The 26,551-nt window shown below is 42.0% G+C and overlaps 1 protein-coding gene across 1 annotated transcript in view; it reads right to left on the bottom strand.

Moving 5' to 3' along the window:
• Positions 1 to 26,551, bottom strand: part of GPR158 (G protein-coupled receptor 158) — a 364,240-nt gene that overhangs the window by 96,941 nt on the left and 240,748 nt on the right. The window contains exon 5 of the mRNA XM_073629786.1: positions 12,262 to 12,330. Coding sequence (XP_073485887.1) covers positions 12,262 to 12,330 — 69 coding nt within the window. The remainder of the gene's footprint in view (positions 1 to 12,261; positions 12,331 to 26,551) is intronic.

The following is a 26,551-nucleotide window of genomic DNA, read 5'->3' as shown; positions in this document are numbered from 1 at the left end:
CTGTTTGTGTTGTCTACAAACTAAAAAAATATTTTTACTTCCTCTTTTGTCTGTCACCCATCACCTTGGCAGGAGGCAAGGGGAAGCTCCCTATCAAAGTCTACAAGTATAAGGAAAAGATTGCCAAGTGTAATATTTTGGTTAATATATATTTTAGTCAATACAAGTCAAAACATTTCAGGGGTTATAAAAAATTCCCCCTTCATCAGGACTAAGGAATGCGAGATTTAGGCTGGGTTCACACTAGTGCGAATTGGATGTGGCTTTCTCCGCACCCAATGGAGTCGGTTCACATAGCTCCATGGCGGCTGCAGAGCGTATTTGCAGAAGGGTCCTGTGCGTCTTTGGCTCCATTTCAGGTCCGAATTCAGCCAAAAATTTGGCCCTTATTCATCCCTGAAACAGAGAACAGAGACGCACCAGACCCCCTGCTGCGAGCCGCATCTGGCAGCAGTGTGAACTCAGCCTTAAAGCCCCATACACACAGATTTACCAAAACCATGTAGTGCAAGGGTCTGCCTGATTGCATACAAATTTAAACTCTTATGCCCTGTACACACGGTCGAACATCGATCGGACATTCCGACAACAAAGTCCATGGATTTTTTCCGACGGATATTGGCTCAAACTTGTCTTGCATACACACGGTCACACAAAGTTGTCGGAAAATCCGATCGTTCTGAACGCGGTGACGTAAAACATGTACGTCGGGATTATAAACGGGGCAGTAGCCAATAGCTTTCATCTCTTAATTTATTCTGAGCATGCGTGGCACTTTGTGCGTCGGATTTGTGTACACACGATCGGAATTTCCAACAATGGATTTTGTTGTCGGAAAATTTTATAGCAAGCTCTCAAACTTTGTGTGTCGGAAATTCCTATGGAAAATGTGTGATGGAGCCCACACACAGTCGGAATTTCCGACAACAAGGTCCTATCACACATTTTCCGTCGGAAAATCCGACCGTGTGTAAGGGGCATTAAGGTTTGACCTCATATTATATGGTTTTGGTAAATCTGAAGGCAAAAATCTGCAGAAAATCTAATAGTGTGTATGGGGCTTAAAGCAGAGCTCCATCCAAAAACAACAAGATAAAAATCAATAGCCCATTAAAAGATAAAATAACAAAATCAGCTTTTGATGAAATAAGCAGGCTAAGACTGGCCATACATTATACAATTTTCTTGTACAACTTTCCTTTAGATCAGTGGTTCTCAACCTACTAGTGCCGTGACCCCTTGATAAAATTTCCCAAGTTGTGGGGACCTCTAACAGTAAAATTATTTTGGTTGGTCCTTCATTGCTGTAATTTTGCGACTGTTATGATTCGAAATATAAATATCTGATATGCAGGATGTATTTTCATTCTTACAAATTCAACATTTTAAAGCATACTGAGTAATCACAAAAACAATCTGTAATATATAGTGAGCAATATTTATAATTAACATATAAGTTACAAATGAATAAAATGTTTACGACTTGCGTTTATTTATTTGTTATCCATGCCTGATGGGACTGGGAGCAGTCTGGGATGGATGGAAGGTCAGTCAGGAGGACTGTGGAGTGGGCAGGAGAAAAGGGCAGCTGCAGCCAGGAGGGCTAGCAGTGCCTGAAGAGGTGGTACTGGGCTGCTGGGCAGACGATTGGTGTGGGGGCAGAGTGGCGGGGTTTGATGGCACAGTGGCTGCAGTTGATGGCACAGTGACGGCGTTTGCTGGCACAGTGGCAACAATTGATGGGCACAGTGGCTGCATTTAATGGCACAGTGGCGGCATTGCTGGCACAGTGGCTACAATTGATGGGCACAGTGGCTGCGTTTGATGGCACAGTGGCGGTGTTTTAATGGTGTTTTTTTATCAGATTTTTTCAGTTTGTTTGCGCCCCCACCACTGATTTACAGTGGGGACGGAAAGTATTTAAATTTTTCACTCTTTGTTATATTGCAGCCATTTGCGAAAATCATTTTTTTCCTCATTAATGTACACACAGCACCCCATATTGACAGAAAAACACAGAATTGTTGACATTTTTGCAGGTTTATTAAAAAAGAAAAACTGAAATATCACATGGTCCTAAGTATTCAGACCCTTTGCTCAGTATTTAGTAGAAGCCCCTTTTGATCTAATACAGCCATGAGTCTTTTTGGGAAAGATGCAACAAGGTTTTCACACCTGGATTTGGGGATCCTCTGTCATTCCTCCTTGCAGATCCTCTCCAGTTCTGTCAGGTTGGATGGCAAACATTGGTGGACAGCCATTTTTAGGTCTCTCCAGAGATGCTCAATTGGGTTTAAGTCAGGGCTCTGGCTGGGCCATTCAAGAAGAGTCACGGAGTTGTTGTGAAGCCACTCCTTCGTTATTTTAGCTGTGTGCTTTGGGTCATTGTCTTGTTGGAAGGTAAACTTTCGGCCCAGTCTGAGGTCCTGAGCACTCTGGAGAAGGTTTTCATCCAGGATATCCCTGTACTTGGCTGCATTCATCTTTCCCTCGATTGCAATCAGTCGTCCTGTCCCTGCAGCTGAAAAACACCCCCACAGCATGATGCTGCCACCACCATGCTTCACTGTTGGGACTGTATTGGACAGGTGATGAGCAGTGCCTGGTTTTCTCCACACATACCGCTTAGAATTAAGGCCAAAAAGTTCTATCTTGGTCTCATCAGACCAGAGAATCTTATTTCTCACCATTTTTGTGTCCTTCAGGTGTTTTTCTTAGCAAACTCCATGCGGGCTTTCATGTGTCTTGCACTGAGGAGAGGCTTGCGTCAGGCCACTCTGCCATAAAGCCCTGACTGGTGGAGGGCTGCAGTGATGGTTGACTTTCTACAACTTTCTCCCATCTCCCGACTACATCTCTGGAGCTCAGCCACAGTGATCTTTGGGTTATTCTTTACCTCTCTCACCAAGGCTCTTCTCCCCCGACAGCTCAGTTTGGCTGGACGGCCAGCTCTAGGAAGGGTTCTGGTCATCCCAAACGTCTTCCATTTAAGGATTGTGGAGGCCACTGTGCTCTTAGGAACCTTAAGTGCAGCAGAATTTTTTTTGTAACCTTGGTCAGATCTGTGCCTTGCCACAATTCTGTCTCTGAGCTCTTCAGGCAGTTGACCTCATGATTCTCATTTGCTCTGACATGCACTGTGAGCTGTAAGGTCTTATATAGACAGGTGTGTGGCTTTCCTAATCAAGTCCAATCAGTATAATCAAACACAGCTGGACTCAAATGAAGGCGTAGAACCATCTCAAGGATGATCAGAAGAAATGGACAGCACCTGAGTGAAATATATGAGTGTCACAGCAAAGGGTCTGAATACTTAGGACCATGTGATATTTCAGTTTTTCTTTTTTAGTAAATCTGCAAAAATGTCAACAATTCCATGTTTTTCTGTCAATATGGAGCGCTGTGTGTACATTAATGAGGAAAAAAATGAACTTAAATGATTTTAGCAAATGGCTGCAATATAACAAAGAGTGAAAAATTTAAGGGGGTCTGAATACCTTCTATATATATATATATATATATAGCCTCACCAGGTATTTCACACAAAAGAAGTAAGTCAAAGAGCACAGGATACTTTTTAATACAAGTGCATGCTAATATAAACACATATCAAAAATATGAAATGTTGGGGTAACGTATAAGTGGACCTACATTAGTATAAGTACGTGAATCTGCCTTACTAGCCTTCATTCATACACTGTACAAAAGTATTCAAGCTGAAAGAAGAGGGGGCAAGAGCTGTGAGCCAATTCTAGGCAATAAGCAAAAACAATCAGTAAACTACTAAACCTACTCAAGCAATGTACTGTAACTGTGCTAAAGCAATTTCCTTAATTTTCTTAATTTTCCTTAATCTGAGACTGTTGAAACTCACATACAAAATGAGCTGCTGTGATGATCTGGGAATGAAATTAAGGTCTAGCTGCTTTCCAGGATTTCAGGTAGTTCAGTGAAATAAGAACCAGGCAGACACAGAGCAGCTTCTGGGTTCTGACAGTTGCCTGTACAGAATCTGCTGATAAAACTGACCCGTTTTACAATGAAGATAACTTGTCATTATGCATTTTTCCATCCTATGCTTTGAAATACACACATTTTTGGTGGGCTTACTTTAAGGCACCCAAACACATGATGCAATTGTCACCCAAAATGGCTAATAAGGTTTAAAAGCTAAGTTCACCTTTAAAGGGTAACTCCATTTCCGTGGGAAGAAAATAGCAAATAAAAAAATAATAATCATATAGCGTATACAATTGTGAAACCAATATAGAAAATAGCAAATAAAAATTTAAAAACCATATAGCGTATAAAATTGTGACACAAGTCATATTGTAATCAAACTTTATTAAAAATGACCTTTCCTTTTCATTCTGCAGCTCTGTAATTATCTGGGGAATGCTATATGGCTACCTGGAGGCGTTCTGTACACAGATGGTTACAGAACCCCCCCCCCCCCCCCGGATATGTACAGTAATTTCCTGCTTGTGTAATTGGCTCACTGATTTTTCCAGACATCTGCACTAGGATACAAGATTTAAGGCATCCCCTGGAACAATAATGTTACTTTTGGTGAGATACTCCTAATAGGAAATCATGTCTAAGGGGAAGCTGAGTCTGCAATTTTCCTCATTAGAGCCCTGCATGTGCAGCAGCTGATTAACCACTTAATGACTGAGCCTCTATTTTAGATGTGTTGTTTACAAGTTAAAAACTGTTTTTTTTTTTTAGAAAATTGCTTAGAACCCTCAAACATTATACATTTTTTTTCTAACACCCTAGAGAATAAAATGGAGGTCGATACTTTCTGTCACAGCGTATTTGCGCATCAGTCTTACAAGCGCACTTTTTTTGTAAAACAAACACTTTTTTGAATTAAAAAGTAAAACAGTAAAGTTATCCCAATTTTTTTTTATATTGTGAAAGATAATATTACGCCGAGTAAATTGATACCCAACATGTCATACTTCAAAACTGCGCCCGCTCATGGAATGGCGACAAACTTTTACCCTTAAAATTCTCCATAGGCGACGTTTAAAAAATTCTACAGGTTGCAAGTTTTAAGTTACAGAGGGAGTCTAGAGCTAGAATTATTGCTCTCGCTCTACCGATCTCGGCGATACCTCACATGTGTGATTTGAACACTGTTTTCATATGCAGACGCTAGTCACGTATGCGTTCGCTTCTGCACGCAAGCTCGGCGGGACGGGGCGCGTTTAAAATGTTTTTTTCTTATTTATTTTACCTTTTATTTTTACACTTTTTTTTTTTTTTTTTTTTTAATGTGTCACTTTTATTCCTATTACAAGGAATGTAAACATCCCTTGTAATAGAAAAAAAGAGCATGACAGGACCTCTTAAATATGAGATCTGGGGTCAAAAAGACCTCAGATCTCATATTTACACTAAAATGTAATAAAAATAAAAATGGGAAAGTGATGGTGCAGCGCTAGTGACAATTTAAAATTTAAATGGGTAGTCTAAAGTGCATAGATGACCTAATACACATCTAAAATATATCAAAATTAGAATAATTGTGAAGATATCAAACAGTATACATGTGCAATATTGAAATAATGATAACAGGTGATTAAACCAATGTATAACATGCATATAAAATGCAGTGATATCAGGTGATTAAACCAATGTATACCATACATACAAATGCAGTGATGTCAGGTGATTAAACCAATATATACCATACACATAAATAAAAAAGTACTCAAACTCAAAAGTAATAAAAAATGGAAATGTCCAAAACACATGTATCTTGATGCCCCAAATGGTAATTATCAAGCCACCGCTAAACGTGCATGAAAAGGGGGGGATGGAGCACCACCACCAATAACACTGAGGCTTACCGGAAAAAAGTGGATTCAGTAGGACATACGCCCAATGAATCAAACAAACTTGTCGGCGATTCTTCACCAAAGATAATAAGGCCCAGATGGATATAGGTGTTGGTAGAATTGGGGAAAAAAATCTTCTCACAAGGACCACCAGTCGACAAGAAAGGAGGCTCCAAGATATATAAAACGTCTCATGGATTCAAACGTTTAAGGCCAAAAAGGAATAAAAAATGCACATAGCGTGAATCTGCATAACACAAAATTTATTAAAAAATGAAAGATGTACACCCACATTTAGAAGAGGTAAAACAAGCGCTTGCTCAATAAAATGACGCAATGGGAACAGCAGGCTCGATCCGACGCATTTCATCCATGAAGATCTCTTCGGGGCCAGACGATATCTTTGTGGATGAAAAGCGTCAGCTGAGCCTGCTGTTCCCATTGTGTCATTTTATCGATTAACAAGCGCTTGTTTTACCTCTTCTAAATGTGAATGTAAATCTTTCATTTTTTAATAAATTTTGTGTTATGCGGATTCACGCTATGTGCGTTTTTTATTCCTTTTTGGCCTTATATGTTTGAATCCATGAGACGTTTTATATATCTTGGAGCCTCCTTTCTTGTTGACCAGTGGTCCTTGTGAGAAGATTTTTTTACCCAATTCTGTCAACACCTATATCCATCTGGGCCTTATTATCTTTGGTGAAGAATCGCCGACAAGTCTATTTGATTCATAGGGCGTATGTCCTACTGAATCCACTTTTTTTCGGTAAGCCTCAGGGTTATTGGTGGCGGTGCTCCATCTCCCCCTTTTCATGCACGTTTAGCGGTGGCTTGATAATTACCATTTGGGGCATCAAGATACATATGTTTTGGACATTTCCATTTTCATCAAACACTTTTTTCTCACTCAGTGGACTCTTTCTTTGTTCATTCATTTTTTCTATTATTGCTTTTGAGTTTATAATAAGTTGTTCGCTGTATTTTATGTGTATGGCATATATTGGTTTAATCACCTAATATCACTTCATTTTATATGCATGTTATACATCGGTTTAATCACCTGTTATCATTATTTCAATATTGCACATGTATACTGTTTGATATCTTCACAATTATTCTAATTTTGATATATTTTAGATGTGTATTAGGTCATCTATGCACTTTAGACTACCCATTTAAATTTTAAATTGTCACTAGCGCTGCACCATCACTTTCCCATTTTACTTTTTGCAATTGTCATTTGCGGTGCTGGCAGCTTCCCCCCCTTCTTTGGACAGCGCGGTATTTAGCACATTTTATTCAATAAAAATAAAATAAAAATTGTCATTTAAAAAAGAATTTTAAAAAATGGCCCTTTAAGAGCTATGGGCGCTGCAATGTCATGGAGACGGGTGGGGGCCATCTTCCCCTCACTCGTCTCCATGCCCAGCTAGTGAAAGCATCCGATTGCCTCCGCTGCTGCCGATGGCTCCGGTAAGCGGTGGAGGGCGCCGGAGCGCAGCAGGAGGGGGCCCTGTCCCGCCGCCGATAAAAGTGATCTTGCGGCGAATCCGCCACAGAGACCACTTTTGTCTTGAAGCGGACCACCGGCCGAAACAAGGGGATAGCAGGGTTATGGCAGCTAGCTGCTGCCATAAGAACGATATCCTCCTTCAAAGTCATGACGTATATCGGCGTGCGGCGGTCCGGAAGTGGTTAATAATTTTGAAACCACTCCTATACAGATTAATTGACCACATGGACACAGAAAAAAACACAGGGATTTTTTCAGAATAACAAAAAGAATAGGAATCTGCAACAAAGTTTGTTACAATCCCTGCAACGTACATAGATCACCCAGAGGGAAGGGGTTCTTTCTCAACAAAAGTGGAGTTACTCTTTAAATAAAAAATATTATACGCACATATTTTTGCTGGTAAAAAAAAAAAAAGCCTTAATTGTTTATTACACGGGAGCATGCAAAGTATTGCACCAAAATTAGTGGATTGCGGGTGCAATGTCAGTCTCCTGCACGCTCTTCCTCCAGCTTTCTGCCTGTATCTCTAGGCTTTCAGTTAGAAAGGTGGAGGAAGACTGAATGGACTATGAGTATGCTGATCAGTGCACTCGTAGTCCATTGAGAACTACAAGCTATCTGTTGTGATGGCAGACGATACTTGTTGTTCATACATTCATAGATCTCTCTGTAAATGAATGACACAGAGCCCCGCACAGCAATGCCGATTTTAAATATGACAGCCGCTGCTGGGGAGAGGAACCCACCCACTGTCACAGGGGGAGGGGGTTAAGGCAGTGAGGTTTGGGAGGGAGGGAGGTGCTAAAACAAGTTACACTCTAAAGATGGGTATAACATGTAACATTTTCAAAATGTGAATTTATCCTTTACAACCTAGAACAATCTCATGTCCATAGGTTACCACCAATTAATGCTGACACCCCTGGACCAACCAATCTTGGGTGATGAATTTTCCCAAATGATCTATATTTTAGGTGGCATCCAATGAGGTTTGAAAATGACAGTCACATGGCTAAAGATAAAGATTGTTATCTTTGTATAATGCTTTGGTAATTGAGCCGTATGAGGTCTAAGATAGGCACTATTTTAGGACATCTGAGATTAGGCTCCATTATTGTTTGGTGTTCCCATTTTTGGTGGTCTTGGGAAAAGTCATTTTTGCCCCTCTATTAAAATGACTCTGGGCAATTCAACAAAAAAGGTCACTGGTGAAGATGAATACAAAAGATAGAATTTTTTTAATAGGGAAATTATATTTCTTTACTAAATTATTTCCAAAGCTTCCACCATTTACGCAGATATTCCCACTGGTATCTATAGCTTTAAACATAAGTGTCCACTTTCACTGCTACAGCTCATAATGGTAATTAGAAAGTAATTATAAAGGACTGATTATAATTAGTAGCCTGGAAAAGAAGCACTGGTGCGGCTTGTTTTTCATCATTAGCGGTATTGAAAGATCAGCCTAAGTGTTACCTTCCCCTTTTTCCTTGCTGAACCTTTAATAATCCACACAATTCCCAAAGCAAGGTCGTACCATGTACAGGCAGTAGCTATTTATACAGGAATATGGCCATATTAAATGTCATATCTAAATGTCAGGCCCATTCCTATAACATATTATAATAGCATAACGTATATGCTAGATGCATAATGTCATTCTCTTGCAAGCCTTTTAATTGGTCATATCTATACGTAGTTTTTTTTCCATAGTTTGTCTCCATTATGTGTGTTTTTTTTTTTCTTTTCTAATAAAGCATCACCTTCTTGACATGCACTTGTAGATTGGAAGAAAACAATGTGCATTAAAAGCTACAAGGTGTAAGGGTGGTAGGCAATGCTGTTATTTTCTTTTGTAAAAGCTTTTGGTATTTTGGAAGAGTGATAATAAACCAAGACTCTCATACCAATTAAACGCTAAGTGAACTATCAACAAACACCAAGGATCTCCCACCCTCCCTCATTGTCCTCCTAATTACAGTTTAAAATTGAAGTAGTGACCTCAGACTCATCAGTTGAAATTCTGACCCTTTCAGAGCTAGACCAAGCTTTGGGCCTGTTAGCTCTTGGCACATTCTTTGAAACATATGGAGCCCAGAAACAGAAAAAATGTATGCCTTTGGCCTATATTTAGCACACTGAATTATTCCCTATCGCCAGGCCATACGCATGAACAAGATGTCGAAGGAAATATCTAAGGAAACATAAGCAGCTATAAGCAAAGACTCAGTGGCGGGAGGAATAGGAAAACTGCCTTAATGTAGAACCCATTTTCATGAAACTTTTTATGAACTTTCGTGGAAGGCAGACAATCACAAGATCAATGGCTATTTGTGATTGGTTACTTTTTGCTATTAATCTTATAACCAGTCACCAAGTATTTCTTCATTGCATGAGTGTCTGCTAACAGGGTAGTACCTTCTTTGGTCCTGGGCACATCCTAATCCCCTGTCTCGAAAATACTTTTTTCTGAATAAGTGAACTTTTGTTTAGGTTTAATACCCTACTAAAATGTCCATCTGATTCCAGGCCTCCATATAATCCCAAACATAGTTACTTCGACTTGTAAATAAATAAACTTCTTGAATCAAGTTTTCCATTTTTTGTGTTAGCATGATGTTTATACAGAAATAGGTGCAACAACCATTCTCATATATTACACTGTGATTATTACTTATACCACTAGGTGGGGTTGTTGTGTTTAATGTTATGCTCTTCCTAGTGAAGCTACATGGTTATGATGTTGTTTCCTGCCTCTGTGTTTTCCTGTTGTTTCCATCATCACAGAAGGGTTCAGCCACATGTTTAGCAACAAAATACATGGTAAGAGTCATATCTGCAGCAGCTTTCCAACAGGTTATGGACTCAGCTACAACCAAAGTACCAAAACACTGCTGCAGATACAGATAAATGTGACAACATTACAGCAACAGAAAAACTCTCTTAAAAAGATAAAAGCACAACCAAGGCACTGGAATGCTTTTAAAAGTTATGGAATACCTAAAACAGACTCAAAACATTAATCTGAGACTATCTGCAAATGGTGGCCCAGAACCCAGAAGGATTAGAGTACTTGCAAATCTACATGTAGTTACTTGTTCCAAATAGGCAATAAACAGCCCAATATCCTGGTCCAGCAAAAAACACATTTCAAGTCATTATCTTTTACTTGAGCTGAATACAGTATATTTCAGCAGCTTAAGCTTGTCATTTGGTGGTGCCAGCTACTTGAAGATCTCTGTCAACAGTAAATATGAGGACAATAACAGTTGTACAAAGCTTGTGAAGAGTGGAAGATCAATGCCAGATCTAGGCACATTGATGTCAAACATCATTACCTCCATGACTTCATGGAACAAAATGTGAATGTGTTTGAATACTGCAAAAATGACACAATAATAGCAGATGCTATGACAAAACCACAGCTATGGCTAAAGTATGAAGAACTCTGAAATAAGATGGGATTTATATAATAGGTAGTTGTTGAGTGGGGGTGTTGGCATGCTGTTTATATATAACATAGGTGCAACAACCATTCTCATACATTACACTGTGATTATTAGTTCTGCCACTAGGTGGTAGTGTTATGTTTAATGTAACGTTCTTCCTAATGCAACTACCGTACATACTTGAGTATAAGCCGAGTTTTTCAGCACATTTTTTTGTGCTGAAAGTGCCCCCATCGGCTTATACTCGAGTCAAGCACTTTTCTGCAGCAGAAAATGACATTTTCCTAACCGAATTTGGGGCCCCGTATCTTGGGGCCACTTGGTGTGCAAACCCAGTGGAAGTAGCACTATAACATATCCAAAGCTGGGGTTCTTAACATCAAGTGGCCCCGAGATACGGGGCCCCAAAGTCGGTTCGGAAAATGTCATTCTCTTCTCCAGAAAAGTGCTTGACATTTTCTGAACCGAATTTGGGGACCAGTAACTCAGGGGCACTTAATGATAGGAACCAAAATCTGGTGTGCAAACCCAGTGGAACTAGCACTACAACATATCCAAAGCACCAAGTGGCCCCGAGATGTGGGGCCCTAAAGTCGGTTCAGAAAATGTCATGAGTTTGGGGCCCCGTATCCCGGGGCCACTTGGTTCCAGGAACCACAGCTTTGGATATGTTGTAGTACTATTTCCACTGGGTTTGCACATCAAATTTGGGTTTCCTAGTACCAAGTGGCCTCGAGATACGGGGCCCCAAATTCGGTCAACTGTGTCCATCTGCAGCAATGTCATTTCAGGACCCTTTGGGTCCAGAGACCCCAAATTTTGGCTGCATCTAGGAACCCTTAACCACTGAGTTTGAAATTCGGGGGACCTATGGCTGCAAATGGGCACAGTGAGGCATGCAAACGGGCACAGTGAGCCTGCAAATAGGCATTGTTGACCCTCTTTTCCACTTACAGTAGCTGCGCATTTCTCACCCTAGGCTTATACTCGAGTCAATAAGTTTTCCCAATTTTTTTTGGTAAAATGAGGTGCCTCGGCTTGAATTCGGGTCGACTTATACTCGAGTATATACGGTACATGACTAAGCTCTTCTGCCTCTGTGGAGTTGATTTACTAAAACAGAGGAGTGTAAAACCTGGTGCAGCTCTGCATAAAAGCCAACCAGTTTCCAGGTATTTTGTCAAAGCTTAATTGAAGTGAGATTCTGCACTCTCTAGCTTTAATAAGTCATCTCCCTTGTGTTCCTGTTGTTTCCAATAATGTAAGAAGGGCTCTAACCTGTGTCCTAGATGGTAAGAGTCATATATGCAACAGCTTTCCAACAATAGGTCCCACAACTGAGCATGGGTTGTCACCTCTGGGTATTTTTCTAGCTCACACAGATTTATGCAATTTTATATAGAACAAGCATTTTCCAAACATGAAATCATAGAATTGTGGTACTCACTGGGAAGTAGAGAAGAAGTGACCCAAACAAAATGGTTTCCAGAAGGATGAGTCCAGATGCTCTAACACTCTGTAACAAAAATATATAAAATCAGATTCTTTCAATGACTACAGTATTATTTGTAACAAGGAAATAAGTAATACTAGTAATAGAATGTTAGTGATTACAGGGATTTTTTAAACGAGAATTGATATGAATAACAAGTTAATGAGCAGAAGACTTTACTAAAGATCCCCACCACCATTGCAAGTGGAATGAGTTTAATTTCTTTTCAAATAACCTCTATAAGTTTTATTTTTGTATAAGGACATACACAGTTTATTCTGTAAGACATGGAGAATGTATAAAATGCAGTAACCTATTTTCAGCAAATCAGATTCGAGATCACTCCAATGGAGTGAAGAACTGACGGCTTATTGGTTGTTATGAGGTCCGGCACTTTCTACATCTCCTTGAGCTTTGCTCCTGTTTACTGAATAAGCTTGACAATGAAGTTGATTTAATAAAGGCCAATAGGCTGTTCACTTTGCAAGGGGAGTTGCACTTTGCCAGAAAATTTTTCCCAGAGCATGTAGAATAAGGCGAAGCTCTGCTGACTTCCATTATCCAATCATGTGCAAGCAAAAATTTTTTTTTTTAATTCTCTTGCACATGATTGGGTATACTCTTTGAAAAGTGAAATTTCATCACATTCAATAAGCTCTGGGGAAAATTCGATTGCAAAGTGCAACTTCCAATGCAAAATGAATTTGCCTTTAATAAATGAACCCCTGTGTTTCAGTTTCCAGCTGTCCGTTTTTCAGGCGGACCCGATCGGGCCACCCCATTGTCCTCTATGGGGAGGAGGATGTCAGCGGACATGTGTCTGTTGACATCCGATCCGAGAAAATCCGCTGAAAACAGATGGATGGCGATATGTTCGCTATCCGTCCAGCAGGTTGGATCGGATGGGAACGGATGAAAACAGACTGGCTGTACATTTTCTTCCAATCTCTGCATAGAGGAGAACGGGACTGACAGTTCTGTCTCTGCACAGTGAGTGGAGATGGACCTGTCATCCGTCTGTTCAGCGGGGATCAGCGGATCAAAGCGGATCCACTCCGTGTGAAAGGGGCCTATAGGTTCCTTTTGGTGAACATGACAGATTCAGGTTGGTTCAAACACCCAACATATTCCAGATATATGAGTGTGGTATGCTATTGTAGTACTGCTAGGCATACCCAACTTATAATAGTTGGGGACAGAGCTGAATAGCATGAGGCATTTATGCACAATATCAAAATAATATTGTTATACACTTATTTTAGTATTGTCTGTATGTATGTATGTTATTTATGTATTTTTGAATTAAATACCCTGCTAATGACTCTACTGCAATAGGTCAGAAACTCACATAAAGAGCGTAATCCAATGACACAGACCTCAGCATAAAGATTGATCATTTCATAACAATTCATCTTTCCATAAGATTATGTAGTAGCACCCTGATGTTTAGGCAGGGTTGCTATCAAATTTAGTTGCCAGGTGATATTTTTCTTGGTCAATTGTTAGGAGATCAATTGATTCTTTCCTAACTCTGGACTTGTTGCACCCTTTCTCTTCTGTCCCTGGGTGGCACTGTGCTAGTGACTTTAGATAAGACAGGGGCTTTGCAAGCTCAGACATGAATGGATGGGGTGTCTCAGCCAATGGGCAGGTATTTCCTTTGGTCCCTTGGCCAGCTGGGAGAGCCTATTTATTTGGATGGAGTCAGGTGATTGGAGTCAGGTGATCGGGGTTCTCTGCCACCTGGACAGCTGTCTGGGTGGACATGTGTTATTCTGCTAGGCTGGAATCCTGAGGCCTATCCTGGGGACATCTGGCTGTTAGGCTGTCTGGGGTCATATCCAGAAGCAAGAGAAGCAGCGCAGGGTTGGGACTGCTGGCTTGTAGTCCAACCAGAAGTAGCAGTTCAGCTGTGGTCGGAGGTAGAAGGGGAAGCTGTCGCCACTAAGGGTCCATCCGCCTTGTTACCGGAGACCGCTGTTAGTAAGCTGACGCCAGTACCAGAGCAGTCTTCTCACCAGCCGGGGACGGCGAAGAAGTGGGAAAACTTCAGCAAGTGCCAAGCCAGGGACCCAGCGGGACAGCAAAGGTGATGCTTGAGGAGCATCAGTGGGTGCCAAGCCAGGGACCTAGCAGGTCAGCAGGGGTGACGCTTGTAGAGTATCTGTGAGTGCCAAGCCAGGGACCCAGCAGGGAAGCGGGGGTGACGCTTGAGGAAGATACCGAGTGCTAAAAGTAGAGGAGCTCAGGGGATAAAGTGGCTAGTGGATCTGAAGTCTAGTGAAAGACTGGGAGTTTGTCGTGTGAGGACCCACAGTGAGTGATGGTTTGTGTTTTCAAAAGTTGAACACGATTACTGTTAGTAACAGCTACAAGATTGTTGCCATAGGAGACAGCGGTCCTACCTATACAGAAGTGGTGTCCGGCTGGAGGCCTTCATCTGTATAGCTGTCTGCCTATAGAAGTCCTGGAGTCTGCCAATTATCATTGCATCTACTCAAGGGTGTCCTGGCCCTAACCCTCTCTCCCACAGTTCTGTTCAAGAGACAATAAATCTCTTTGCATTCAAAAAGTGTCTGGTGCCCACCATTTTATCTTGCAGTACACCCACCATGCCTTGTAACCCACTCTACACAGAAGGATGTCAGCTGTCCCTGACTCTGGAGGTCATCATTAGGCCTAAAAGGGTCCGGGACCTTACTACATGTATAAACTTAAAGGTCACATTTGGGGGAACTTACTAAAACTGGAGCACACTGAAACTGCTACAGCTCTGCAAAGTAACCAGCTTCAAACTTCAGCTTGTCCAATTAAGCTTCAACAATAAATTCTAGAAACTGACTGGTTTCTACGCAGAGCTACACCAGATTCTGTGTGCTCCAGCTTTAACAAATCTCCCCCACTATGCTTAAAGTGGAAGTAAACCGATCCATAAAACAATTTCATTTCTGGCACGTGCCGGAAATGTAACACTACCATTGGTTGTGCTCTTAACCAAACTGTCAATCCATCCAATGGCTGGTGTCCAAACTGATCACACATGCAGCATCATGGCACTTGTAGTTCAAACAGAGGCAAAGATGGCAGCTTCCTTGGCTGAAAACGATAGGGGGGTTTATTTACACTTTAAGGTAATGAAAATATTCTTCATCCTACAGAATTTAATATAAAACTCAGTTTAACAGAAATATACAATGTTGATATTTTTAAGCCCCGTGTACACGGGTCAAATATCGGTCGGTTCAACAGAAACCGGCCGACATTCTGCCCGTGTGGCAGCCTAGCTGAACGTTCGGCTTCTGTCAAAGGGGCATGACCGAAAAAGATCTGCCAATGGCTGAGAGTGCTGACCAGTGTATTCTGGTGGGCGGGATTCCCCCTGTCAGAACAAAATAGCTCAGTGTGGAGATTGCTGTACTAACATCGGATAGTTAGTACAGTGAGCCCCTGTTGAGTTCCTCAGTTGTTTTTTTTTTTAGATGGGCACTAGAGTTGGAAGAGGTAAGCATATTGCACACGTCACACACAAATCTGCCAGTCCTTACTTAAAACATGCAGTCCCTGCTTTGACCTCACCTTGTGGTAGAGTTTACCATAAAGTCCTTCACAATCCTTCACAATATAACACCTTGTAGAGAGACAGATTAAAGCAGAAGTGGGGTCAAAGCTTGTTTAAAGCGACTTTATTATTACTTTATTATTGTCAGGATCCACCAGAATGCCTATTACGGCAGCTGGCTAAGCCTCTCAGCGTTCTCCTGAGAGCTTGAGCCATCCGCTCCCTCCTACTGCACAGCCCAGGCTCCAATGAGTGTTGGAGGGGCAGAGCAGACAGTCAGCTGGTCTCTGCTCACTGAAGACTGAGAACCAAGCGATCAGTGGTCTTTGAACATTGGGTCTCAGTCTTAAGCTTGCTACACATTATAAAATTTTCTTGTACAATTTTCTTTTAGATTTACCAAAACCATATAATATGAGGTCAAACCTAAACACTTTCAAATTGTATGCAATCAGGCAGGCCCTTGTACTACATAGTTGATGGGAAATCTAAAGGAAATTGAACAAAAAAAAAAAAAATTGTATGTGTGTACAGCTTTAGAGGCCGGGGGTTCGGGGAGGGGGGGTTTGGTGCTGCATTCACCTAGTTGAGTATATATATTTTTATTAAATCCCATACTTCTCTTTTAAAGCACCCAGTACAGGTCCTAAAGTCTTCGGAGCTAGGGATTTTTGAGCTGTGTGATCAAACTATTTACTGAATATCAACAAGGGACATAACTCTATTGCACTCACAAGAGGGTACGTGCTGCCCTGTTCCATCTGAAACAATGGCTCCTAGCACCTTACAGACCAGCTCTTGGCTTAGTGGTGGATTAGGTATGCAAAAGAAAAAAATTCCAACATGATAACCACAACAAACACACCTCCAAGATGACCACTGCCTTGCTAAAGAAGCTGAGGGTAAAGGTGATGGACTGGCCAAGCATGTCTCCAGACCTAAACCTTATTGAGCATCTGTGGGGCATCGTCAAATGGAAGGTGGAGGAGCGCAAGGTCTCTAACATCCACCAGCTCATGATGTGATGTCCTCATGGAAGAGTGGAAGAGGACTTCAGTGGCAACCTGTGAAGCTCTGGTGAACTCCATGCCCAAGAGGGTTAAGGCAGTGCTGGAAAATAATGGTGACCACACAAAATATTGACACTTTGGGCTTAATTTGGACATTTTCATTTAGGGGTGTACTCACTTTTGTTGCCAGTGGTTTAGACATTAATGGCTGTGTGTTGAGTTATTTTGAGGGGACAGCAAATTCACACTGTTATACAAGCTGTACACTCACTACTTTACATTGTAGCAAAGTGTAATTTCTTCAGTGTTGTCACAGGAAAAGATATAATAAAATATTTACAAAAATGTGATGGGTGTACTCACTTTTGTGAGATACTGTATATAGTATTTATCGGCGCTGCCTTGGAGGGGACAGGGAGGGGGCAGGACGAGTGCCATCAGATTACATACAGGAGGATCTCCTGTGTACTCAGCGGCTGTAATAGGAAGTCCCGTCTTCTGTGCTGCCATTGGACGACTGTTCTGTCTATCATAGGAGGTGGGACTTTGTATTAAAGAGGCCGCAGAGTAAACAGGAGATTCTCCTGTATGTAATCTGTCGGCGCTCGTCCCGCCCCCCTCCATGTCCCCTTCGAGGCTGAAGATAGGCATCAATCAGGCTGCACTGATGGCAATGGTAAGGCCGGATTCATGGCACATGTGAGGCTGCATTCATGGCACATGTAAGGCGGAATTCATGGCACATGTGAGACTACATTTATGGCACATGTGAGCAGTGGCGCCACTAGGGGGTGGCTATTGAGGCTGGTGGCTGAGACACAGCAGCGGCGCCATTGGCTCCCACGGCTGTCAATCAAAGTCAGTTAACCAATCAGGAGAGAGAGGGGCGGGGCCAAACCAGGGCTTCATGTCTGAATGGACACACGGAGCTGTGACTCGGCTCGGATGCACCCATAGCAAGCTGCTTGCTGTGGGGGCACTCAACAGGAGGGAGGGGCCAGGGGAACCAAAGAGGGACCTGAGAAGAGGAGGATCTGGGCTTCTCTGTGCAACACCATTACACAGAGCAGGTAAGTATAACATGTTCGTTATTTTTAGAGGAAAAAACTGGACTTTACAATCACTTTAATGTGTGTTTCATGTTTTTGTTAGTTTTATTTCCTCAAGCATGTATGACATCTTGTTAACTATCATGCAATACTTTTTTAATTCAATGACAAATGGCTAAAGCATATCCCAACCCCTTTAAGGCAGACACACAGAAATTACATGTCTGATTGTAGTGAATTTTTTTTTTGACCTACAGCAAAAATACATATTTCCATCAGATAAGCAGTCCGCAGTCAGTGATCATTATCAATCTTATTAATCTAATGCTATTTTAAGCCCTCTCTGTCTAAATACCCTGGAGTCATACAAATTAAATAATGTTTACAAATTTATTTCCATCCTGCACACCATATTTCACAAATAATACATTACCCTCACGTATGGTTCCTTCTGCTATCCGTTTACTTTGAAAAATTTGTTTCTGAGCATTAAAAGTAAGCTTTTTGTTTTATATACAGCCATAGTCATATATGGTAAGGTGTTGGCACACAGGGTCACATACTTGGTAGGGCTACTTGGAGGCCATGAAGCCCACGGAGCTCTAAACTTGCAAAGTGTGCCTTACTATCAGTCCATCAGTAAGGGCTCATGCACACTGGAGCACAAAGGAGCTCAAAGAAGTGGCTCCTACAGGCTTTTAATCTCTCGTTTTTTCTGCCTAGAAACTCCCCTCCATGTTAGCCAATGTGTCCATGCATACTTCGGCTTTTTCAGGCATTTTCAGGCATATGTTCCTACAGGCAGAAAAAAAGCCCCCCACCAAACTCACGTTTTTGAGAAGAGCTAGTACCCCAAAGAGCTCAAAAAAGCAAAAAAAAAAAGCTAAAAAAAAAGCTCAAAGAAGTGCAGAAACGTTTGTTCCAGATTATTGTTTTGTTTATACAGTGGTTAAGAAAATAATTTCTAGGAGGGTTTGTGAAAAAAAATGCTTATGGTCAAAAAAGCTCAAAGGCGCTCAAAAGTGCTCAACAGAGCTTGAAGAAGCTTAAAAAAAACATACACAAGAGCAGAAAAAAGCACAAGCTTCTTCAAGCTGAAATAAAAGCTCAAATGCCTGTAAAAGCAGTTTTGTTTTTTTTTTGAGCTGCAGTGTGCATGAGCATAAAGGGCTCATGCACACTGCAGCTCAAAAAAAGCTGCTTTGAGCTTTTATTTCAGCTTGAAAAAACATGTGCTTCAGTGTGCTCTTGTGCATGTTTTCATTGAGCTTCTTCAAGCTCCTTTGAGCTTTTTTGAGCATAAGTGTTTTTTTTTACAAAGCCTCCTAGATAGTATTTTCTTAACCACTGTATAAACAAAACAAAAAGCTAGAACAAAAGTTTTTGCGCGTTTCCGAGCTTCTTTTAGCTCTTTTGGGCACTAGCTCCTCTCAAAAACAAAAGTTTGGAGTTTTTTTTTTCTGCCTGTAGGCGCATATGCCTGAAAAAGCCAAAATGTGCATAGACACATTGACTAACATGGAGGGGAGTTTCTAGGCAGAAAAAAATGAGAGCTCAAAAGCCTGTAGGAGACGCTTCTTTGAGCTCCTTTGAGATGCAGTGTACATGATAGGGTTGCCACCTGCCCGGTATTTACCTGGAAAGTCCGGGTTTTGAATCATGTGTCCAGGTTTCAGGCAGACTGAAACCCGGACACATCATTCAGACCAGGCTTGGGCTCCTCAAGTAACCAAGATAGTCACACACAAACCTGTTTATGTACAGGAGCAGGGGGCGGCTGTCTGGGGGGGCAGGTTCTGCATTACTGGGTGGGCAGGGCGATGATGTCAGCAAGAGCAATTTGGCCACACCCACTGCTCGCTGTAGCGTGATATACGCACCGCATTACTATTCTCCTTGGGGCACCCAAAGGTGTCCCAGGCCACTAAAGTGTTTGGGTTTGGCTTGAAGAAAAGGTGGCAACCCTAGTGCATGAGCCCTTAGATGGACAATTTCACTGACCAACATTTAAAGGATTTCGGATTCGTTTTTGTTTGATGCAATCTACACCCCATTCTCTGGCTCAATAAACACCAGCTGGTTTATTCTGTTTTAGCAGGAACAGTTCACAAAGTACATATTGTATTCTACCGGTGGTCTGATGTCTAGCATCACGCTGTGAATTGTTCACAATCGCAGATCTGAAAGTGACACGGTATTTCTAACCCCAAGGAAGCAGAAATCAGGGATCCATTGATCTCACCAATGAATTTTTCGTTGTGTGTTGCCATGGAGACTAACTGCAGATTCTTGTAGTGAGCCAGCACTCTTCAAGCCTGATCCATGACTTCAACAGAGGTTATTTCATTAATAACTATTTTCTCTGTCATTGTTTTACTGTACATCGAGAATTACCAAGCATAAAGGAGAAGATATGGAAATGACTTTCCCTTAAATCAGGCATGTCCAAAGTCTGGACCGCGGGCCAATTGTGACCCACGATGCAGTTTAATACGGCCCCCTGGTGATTTGGAGATATATATATATATATATATATATATATATATATATATATATATATATATATATACAGTATCTCGCAAAAGTGAGTACACCCCTCACGCTTTTGTAAATGTTTTATTATATCTTTTCATGTGACAATACTGAAGAAATGACACTTTGCTACAATGTAAAGTAGTGAGTGTACAGATTGTATAACAGTGTAAATTTGCTGTCCCCTCAAAATAACTCAACACACAGCCATTAATGTCTAAACCATTGGCAACAAAAGTGAGTACACCCCTAAGTGAAAATTTCCAAATTGGGCCCAATTAGCAATTTTCTCTGCCCGGTGTCATGTGACTCGTTAGTGTTACAAGGTCTCAGGTGTGAATGGGGAGCAGGTGTGTTAAATTTGGTGTTATCGCTCTCACTCTCTCATACTGGTCACTGGAAGTTCAACATGGCACCTCATGGCAAAGAACTCTCTGAGGATCTAAAAAAAAGAATTGTTGCTCTACATAAAGATGGCCTAGGCTATAAGAAGATTGCCAAGACCCTGAAACCTCGAGCTGCAGCACGGTGGCCAAGACCATACAGTGGTTTAACAGGACAGGTTCCACTCAGAACAGGCCTCGCCATGGTCGACCAAAGAAGTTGAGTGCACATGCGAAGTGTCATATAGAGAGGTTGTCTTTGGGAAATAGACGTATGAGTGCTGCCAGCATTGCTGCAGAGGTTGAAGGGGTGGGGGGTCAGCCTTTCAGTGCTCAGACCATATGCCGCACACTGCATCAAATTGGTCTGCATGGCTGTCATCCCAGAAGGAAGCCTCTTCTAAAGATGATGCACATGAAAGCCCGCTGAAGACAAGCAGACTAAGGACATGGATTACTGGAAACATGTCCTGTGGTCTGATGAGACCAAGATAAACTTATTTGGTTCAGATGGTGTCAAGTGTGTGTGGCGGCAACCAGGTGAGGAGTACAAAGACAAGTGTGTCTTGCCTACAATCAAGCAGGGTGGTGGGAGTGTCGTGGTCTGGGGCTGCATAAGAGCTACAGTTCATTGAAGGAACCATGAATGCCAACACGTACTGTGACATACTGAAAGCACAGCATGATCCCCTCCCTTCAGAAACTGGGCCGCAGGGCAGTATTCCAACATGATAACCACCCCAAACACACCTCCAAGACCACCACTGCCTTGCTAAAGAAGCTGGGGGTAAAGGTGATGGACAGGCCAACCATGTCTGCAGACCTAAACCCTATTGAGCATCTGTGGGGCATCCTCAAATGGAAGGTGGAGGAGCGCAACTCTAACATCCACCAGCTCCGTGATGTCGTCATGGAGGAGTGTTAGAGGACTTCAGTGGCAACCTGTGAAGCTCTGGTGAACTCCATACCCAAGAGGGTCAAGGCAGTGCTGGAAAATAATGGTGACCACACAAAATATTGACACGTTGGGCCCAATTTGGAGATTTTCATTTAGGGGTGTACTCACTTTTGTTGCCAGTGGTTTAGACATTAATGGTTGTGTGTTGAGTTATTTTGAGGGGACAGCAAATTTACACTGTTATACAAGCTGTACACTCACTACTTTACATTGTAGATAAGTGTAATTTATTCAGTGTTGTCACAGGAAAAGATAGAAGAAAATATTTACAAAAATGTAAGGGGTGTACTCACTTTTGTGAGATACTGTATATCGTATTTATTAGCACTGCCTCGGAGGGGACAGGGAGGGGGCAGGACGAGCGCCGTCAGATTACATACAGGAGAATCTCCTGTGTACTTGGCAGCTGTAATAGGAAGTCCCGTCTTCTGTGCTGCCATTGGACGACTGTTCTGTCTATCATAGGAGGTGGGACTTTGTATTAAAGAGGCCGCAGAGTAAACAGGAGATTCTCCTGTATGTAATCTGTCGGAGCTCGTCCCGCCCCCCTCCATGTCCCCTCAGAGGCTGCACATAGGCATCAATCAGGCTGCACTGATGGCAATGGTAAGGCTGGATTAATGGCACATGTGAGGCTGCATTCATGGAATATGTAAGGCGGCATTCATGGCACATGTGAGACTACATTTATGGCACATGTGAGCAGTGGCGTCACTAGGGGGTGGCTATTGAGGCTGGTGCCCCGAACCTGGGGCGCATAGCCCTGAGTCCAGGGCAGGCCCTACAGTGAGAGTGTCACGGGCTGCCTGACACAGCACTGTCCCACACAGCCGCGGCACTCTCACTGAGTCTGCACTCCATGCTTCGCTGACACTGACAGCCAGGAGATCAGTGTGTGAGAGCGAGTCTCCTCCCTTTCTCCATATCATAGAGTCGGGAGGAACTTTCTCACACAATCTCCTGAGCAGGTGAGTGCAGACCATGGGGGAGGGGGAGGGAGGAAACTGTACTATCCAGCCTCTCTGTATATACACCAGCCACTCTGTATACCCAGCCTCTCTGTATACACTAGTCTCTCTGTATGCCCAGCCTCTCTGTATACTATATAACCTAGCTTCTCTGTATGTAACAATCAGCATCTGGGGGCAGGAGACGGGGCAGGCTCTCTGGGGACCCTGATGTAATGAGGGGGGCTTTGGGGACCCTGATGTAATGATACTATATGAGATTATATATATATATATATATATATATATATATATATATATAAAATATGTATACATACATACACACATACTGATATATTATATACAGCGGGGACAGAAAGTATTCAGACCCCCTTAAATTTTTCACTCTTTGTTATATTGCAGCCATTTGCTAAAATCATTTAAGTTCATTTTTTTTCCTCATTAATGTACACACTGCACCCCATATTGACAGAAAAACACAGAATTGTTGACATTTTTGCAGATTTATTAAAAAAGAAAAACTGAAATATCACATGGTCCTAAGTATTCAGACCCTTTGCTCAGTATTTAGTAGAAGCACCCTTTTGATCTAATACAGCCATGAGTCTTTTTGGGAAAGATGTTTTTCACACCTGGATTTGGGGATCCTCTGTCATTCCTCCTTGCAGATCCTCTCCAGTTCTGTCAGGTTGGATGGTAAACGTTGGTGGACAGCCATTTTTAGGTCTCTCCAGAGATGCTCAATTGGGTTTATGTCAGGGCTCTGGCTGGGCCATTCAAGAACAGTCACGGAGTTGTTTTGAAGTCACTCCTTCGTTATTTTAGCTGTGTGCTTAGGGTCATTGTCTTATTGGAAGGTAAACCTTCGACCCAGTCTGAGGTCCTGAGCACTCTGGAGAAGGTTTTCGTCCAGGATATCCCTGTACTTGGCCACATTCATCTTTCCCTCAATTGCAACCAGTCGTCCTGTCCCTGCAGCTGAAAAACACCCCCACAGCATAATGTTGCCACCACCATGCTTCACTGATGGGACTGTATTGGACAGGTGATGAGCAGTGCCTGGTTTTCTCCACATACACCACTTAGAATTAAGGCCAAAAAGTTCTATCTTGGTCTCATCAGACCAGAGAATCTTATTTCTCACCATCTTGGAGTCCTTCAGGTGTTTTTTCGCAAACTCCATGTGAGCTTTCATGTGTCTTGCACTGAGGAGAGGCTTCCGTCGGGCCACTCTGCCATAAAGCCCCGACTGGTGGAGGGCTGCAGTGATGGTTGACTTTCTACAACTTTCTCCCATCTCCCAACTGCATCTCTGGAGCTCAGCCACAGTGATCTTTGGGTTCTTCTTTACCTCTCTCACCAAGGCTCTTCTCCCCCAATAGCTCAGTTTGGCTGTACAGCCAGCTCTAGGAAGGGTTCTGGTCATCCCAAACGTCTTCCATTTAAGGATTATGGAGGCCACTGTGCTCTTAGGAACCTTAAGTGCAACAGAAATTTTTTTGTAACCTTGGCCAAATCTGTGCCTTGCCACAATTCTGTCTCTGAGCTCTTCAGGCAGTTCCTTTGACCTCATGATTCTCATTTTCTATAACATGCACTGTGAGCTGTAAGGTCTTATATAGACAGGTGTGTGGCTTTCCTAATCAATCCAATCAGTATAATCAAACACAGCTGGACTCAAATGAAGGTGTAGAACCATCTCAAGGATGATCAGAAGAAATGGACAGCACCTGAGTTAAATATATGAGTGTCACAGCAAAGGGTCTGAATACTTAGGACCATGTGATATTTCAGTTTTTCTTTTTTAATAAATCTGCAAAAATGTCAACAATTCTGTGTTTTTCTGTCAATATGGGGTGCTGTGTGTACATTAATGAGGAAAAAAAATGAACTTAAATGATTTTAGCAAATGGCTGCAATATAACAAAGAGTGAAAAATGTAAGGGGGTCTAAATACTTTCCGTTCGCACTGTACAAGTGTATGCCCCCCCCAAGCATATGACTTTTACTTTGCTGCTATGGGCTCTAGCCCCAGATCTTTTGTAGACCTAGCAACGCCCCTGCATGTGAGGCTGCTTTCATGGCATGTAAAGTCTTGCTTTTTTTTTCAAACAACAAACATGTTATACTTACCTGCTCTGTGTAATGGTTTTGCACAGAGCAGCCCAGATCCTCCTCTTCTATGCACCTGGCCCCTCCCTCCTGTTGAGTGCCCCCACAGCAAGCAACTTGCTATGGGGGCACCCGAGCTGCAGCTCTGTGTGTCCATTCAGAACACGGAGCTTCCGTTCAGCCCAGCCCCCTCTCTCTCCTGATTGGCTGACTGACTTTGATTGACAGCCGTGGGAGCCAATGGCGCCACTGCTTTGTCTCAGCCAATCAGGAGAGTCTCAGACAGCCAAGGGATTCGTGGATAATGCTGGAGAGAGATGGGGCTCAGGTAAGTATTAGGGGGGCTGTTGTACACAAAAGGCTTTTTTATCTTAATGCATAGAATGCATTAAGATAAAAAAATGTTCTGCCTTTACAACTCCTTTAATTCATTTTTAATATTTAAAGCAAACTCATCCATCCATGTCTCCATGCTTTATTTTTCTGAGAAATCACTTTGAAAAACACTCTAGCATTTCTGGCCGAGGCCATCTTGAGTAAGGGCAGATGATTCATGCAGTATTTACATATAGTTACGTATTAGTCGAGGTACAATAAGGACACAAGTTCAGCAAGTCCAACCTATGCGTGTGATGTGTCAGTATTACGTTCAGGTGCTTATCTAATAGTTTTTTTTTAATTATCGATGCCCCCCGCTGAAACCACCGCCTGTGGAAGAGAATTCCACATCCCTACCGCTCTTACAGTGAACAACCCTCTGCGCAGTTTAAGGTTAAACCTCTTTTCTTTTAATTCTAGTGAATGGACGCATGTCTTATTAAATTCCCTTTCTCGGAAAAGCTTTATCCCTATTGTGGTGTCACCAGTACAGTATTTGTACACTGAAATCATTTCCCCTCTCAAGCATCTCTTCTCCAGAGAGAATAAGTTCAGTGCTCGTAACCTTTCCTCATAACTTATGTCCTCCAGACCCTTTATTCGTTTTGTTGCCCTTCTCTGGACTCTCTCCAGTTCCAGCACATGCTTCCTGAGGACTGGTGCATTTACTTCCTAGAAATTATCTGTCCGATATATGCATCCACTTACCCATTTCATTAAAAGTGAAAGTGAAAGAATATCCCAGAACATTTTGGGTTGTCCCCAGGAAAGTAATAGAAGGGAAATCTTCCAATGGGGACACTAGTTCTGGTGAGCTGGGGGGCCCCAAGGGATTCCCCTAATTAGCAGGGATTTCCGCTCACTTTCTGTTTTGGCTATGGAACAAGAATTGAAGGCAAATCTCCCCAATGAGACAACGATGGCAAAAATAAACCTTACTGGGGTTACCATTTACCCTCCCTTACTATTTGCAAAATGAAAAAAAATATATTTTTGACTATAGTTCTACTTTAAATATAATTTTAAGTTTCTGGTGCTCAGATACAGTTTAATTCTGCTTTTAAGACTTTTGAGTTTTTAAACTTAGTAACCTTTATCATAAAAATTCAATTCACTGAAAAACTATTTTAACTTCCTATTAACTATGCCCGACCACAATAATGGAAAAAAATTATATTCCAAAGCAACAGCCTCTACATTTATAATTTATTGGAAAAAAAAAAAAGGAAAGAAAAAAGGTTAGAACAGGCACACAACCTTACAAGGTAGGAAATGATGTATGCACAGCTCATCAAA

Source organism: Aquarana catesbeiana, linkage group LG05, assembly GCF_042186555.1.
Source record: "Aquarana catesbeiana isolate 2022-GZ linkage group LG05, ASM4218655v1, whole genome shotgun sequence".
Classification (NCBI taxonomy): domain Eukaryota; kingdom Metazoa; phylum Chordata; class Amphibia; order Anura; family Ranidae; genus Aquarana; species Aquarana catesbeiana.
The sequence above is the reverse complement of the archived record's forward strand: the minus strand, read 5'-3'. Positions and strand labels throughout refer to the sequence as shown.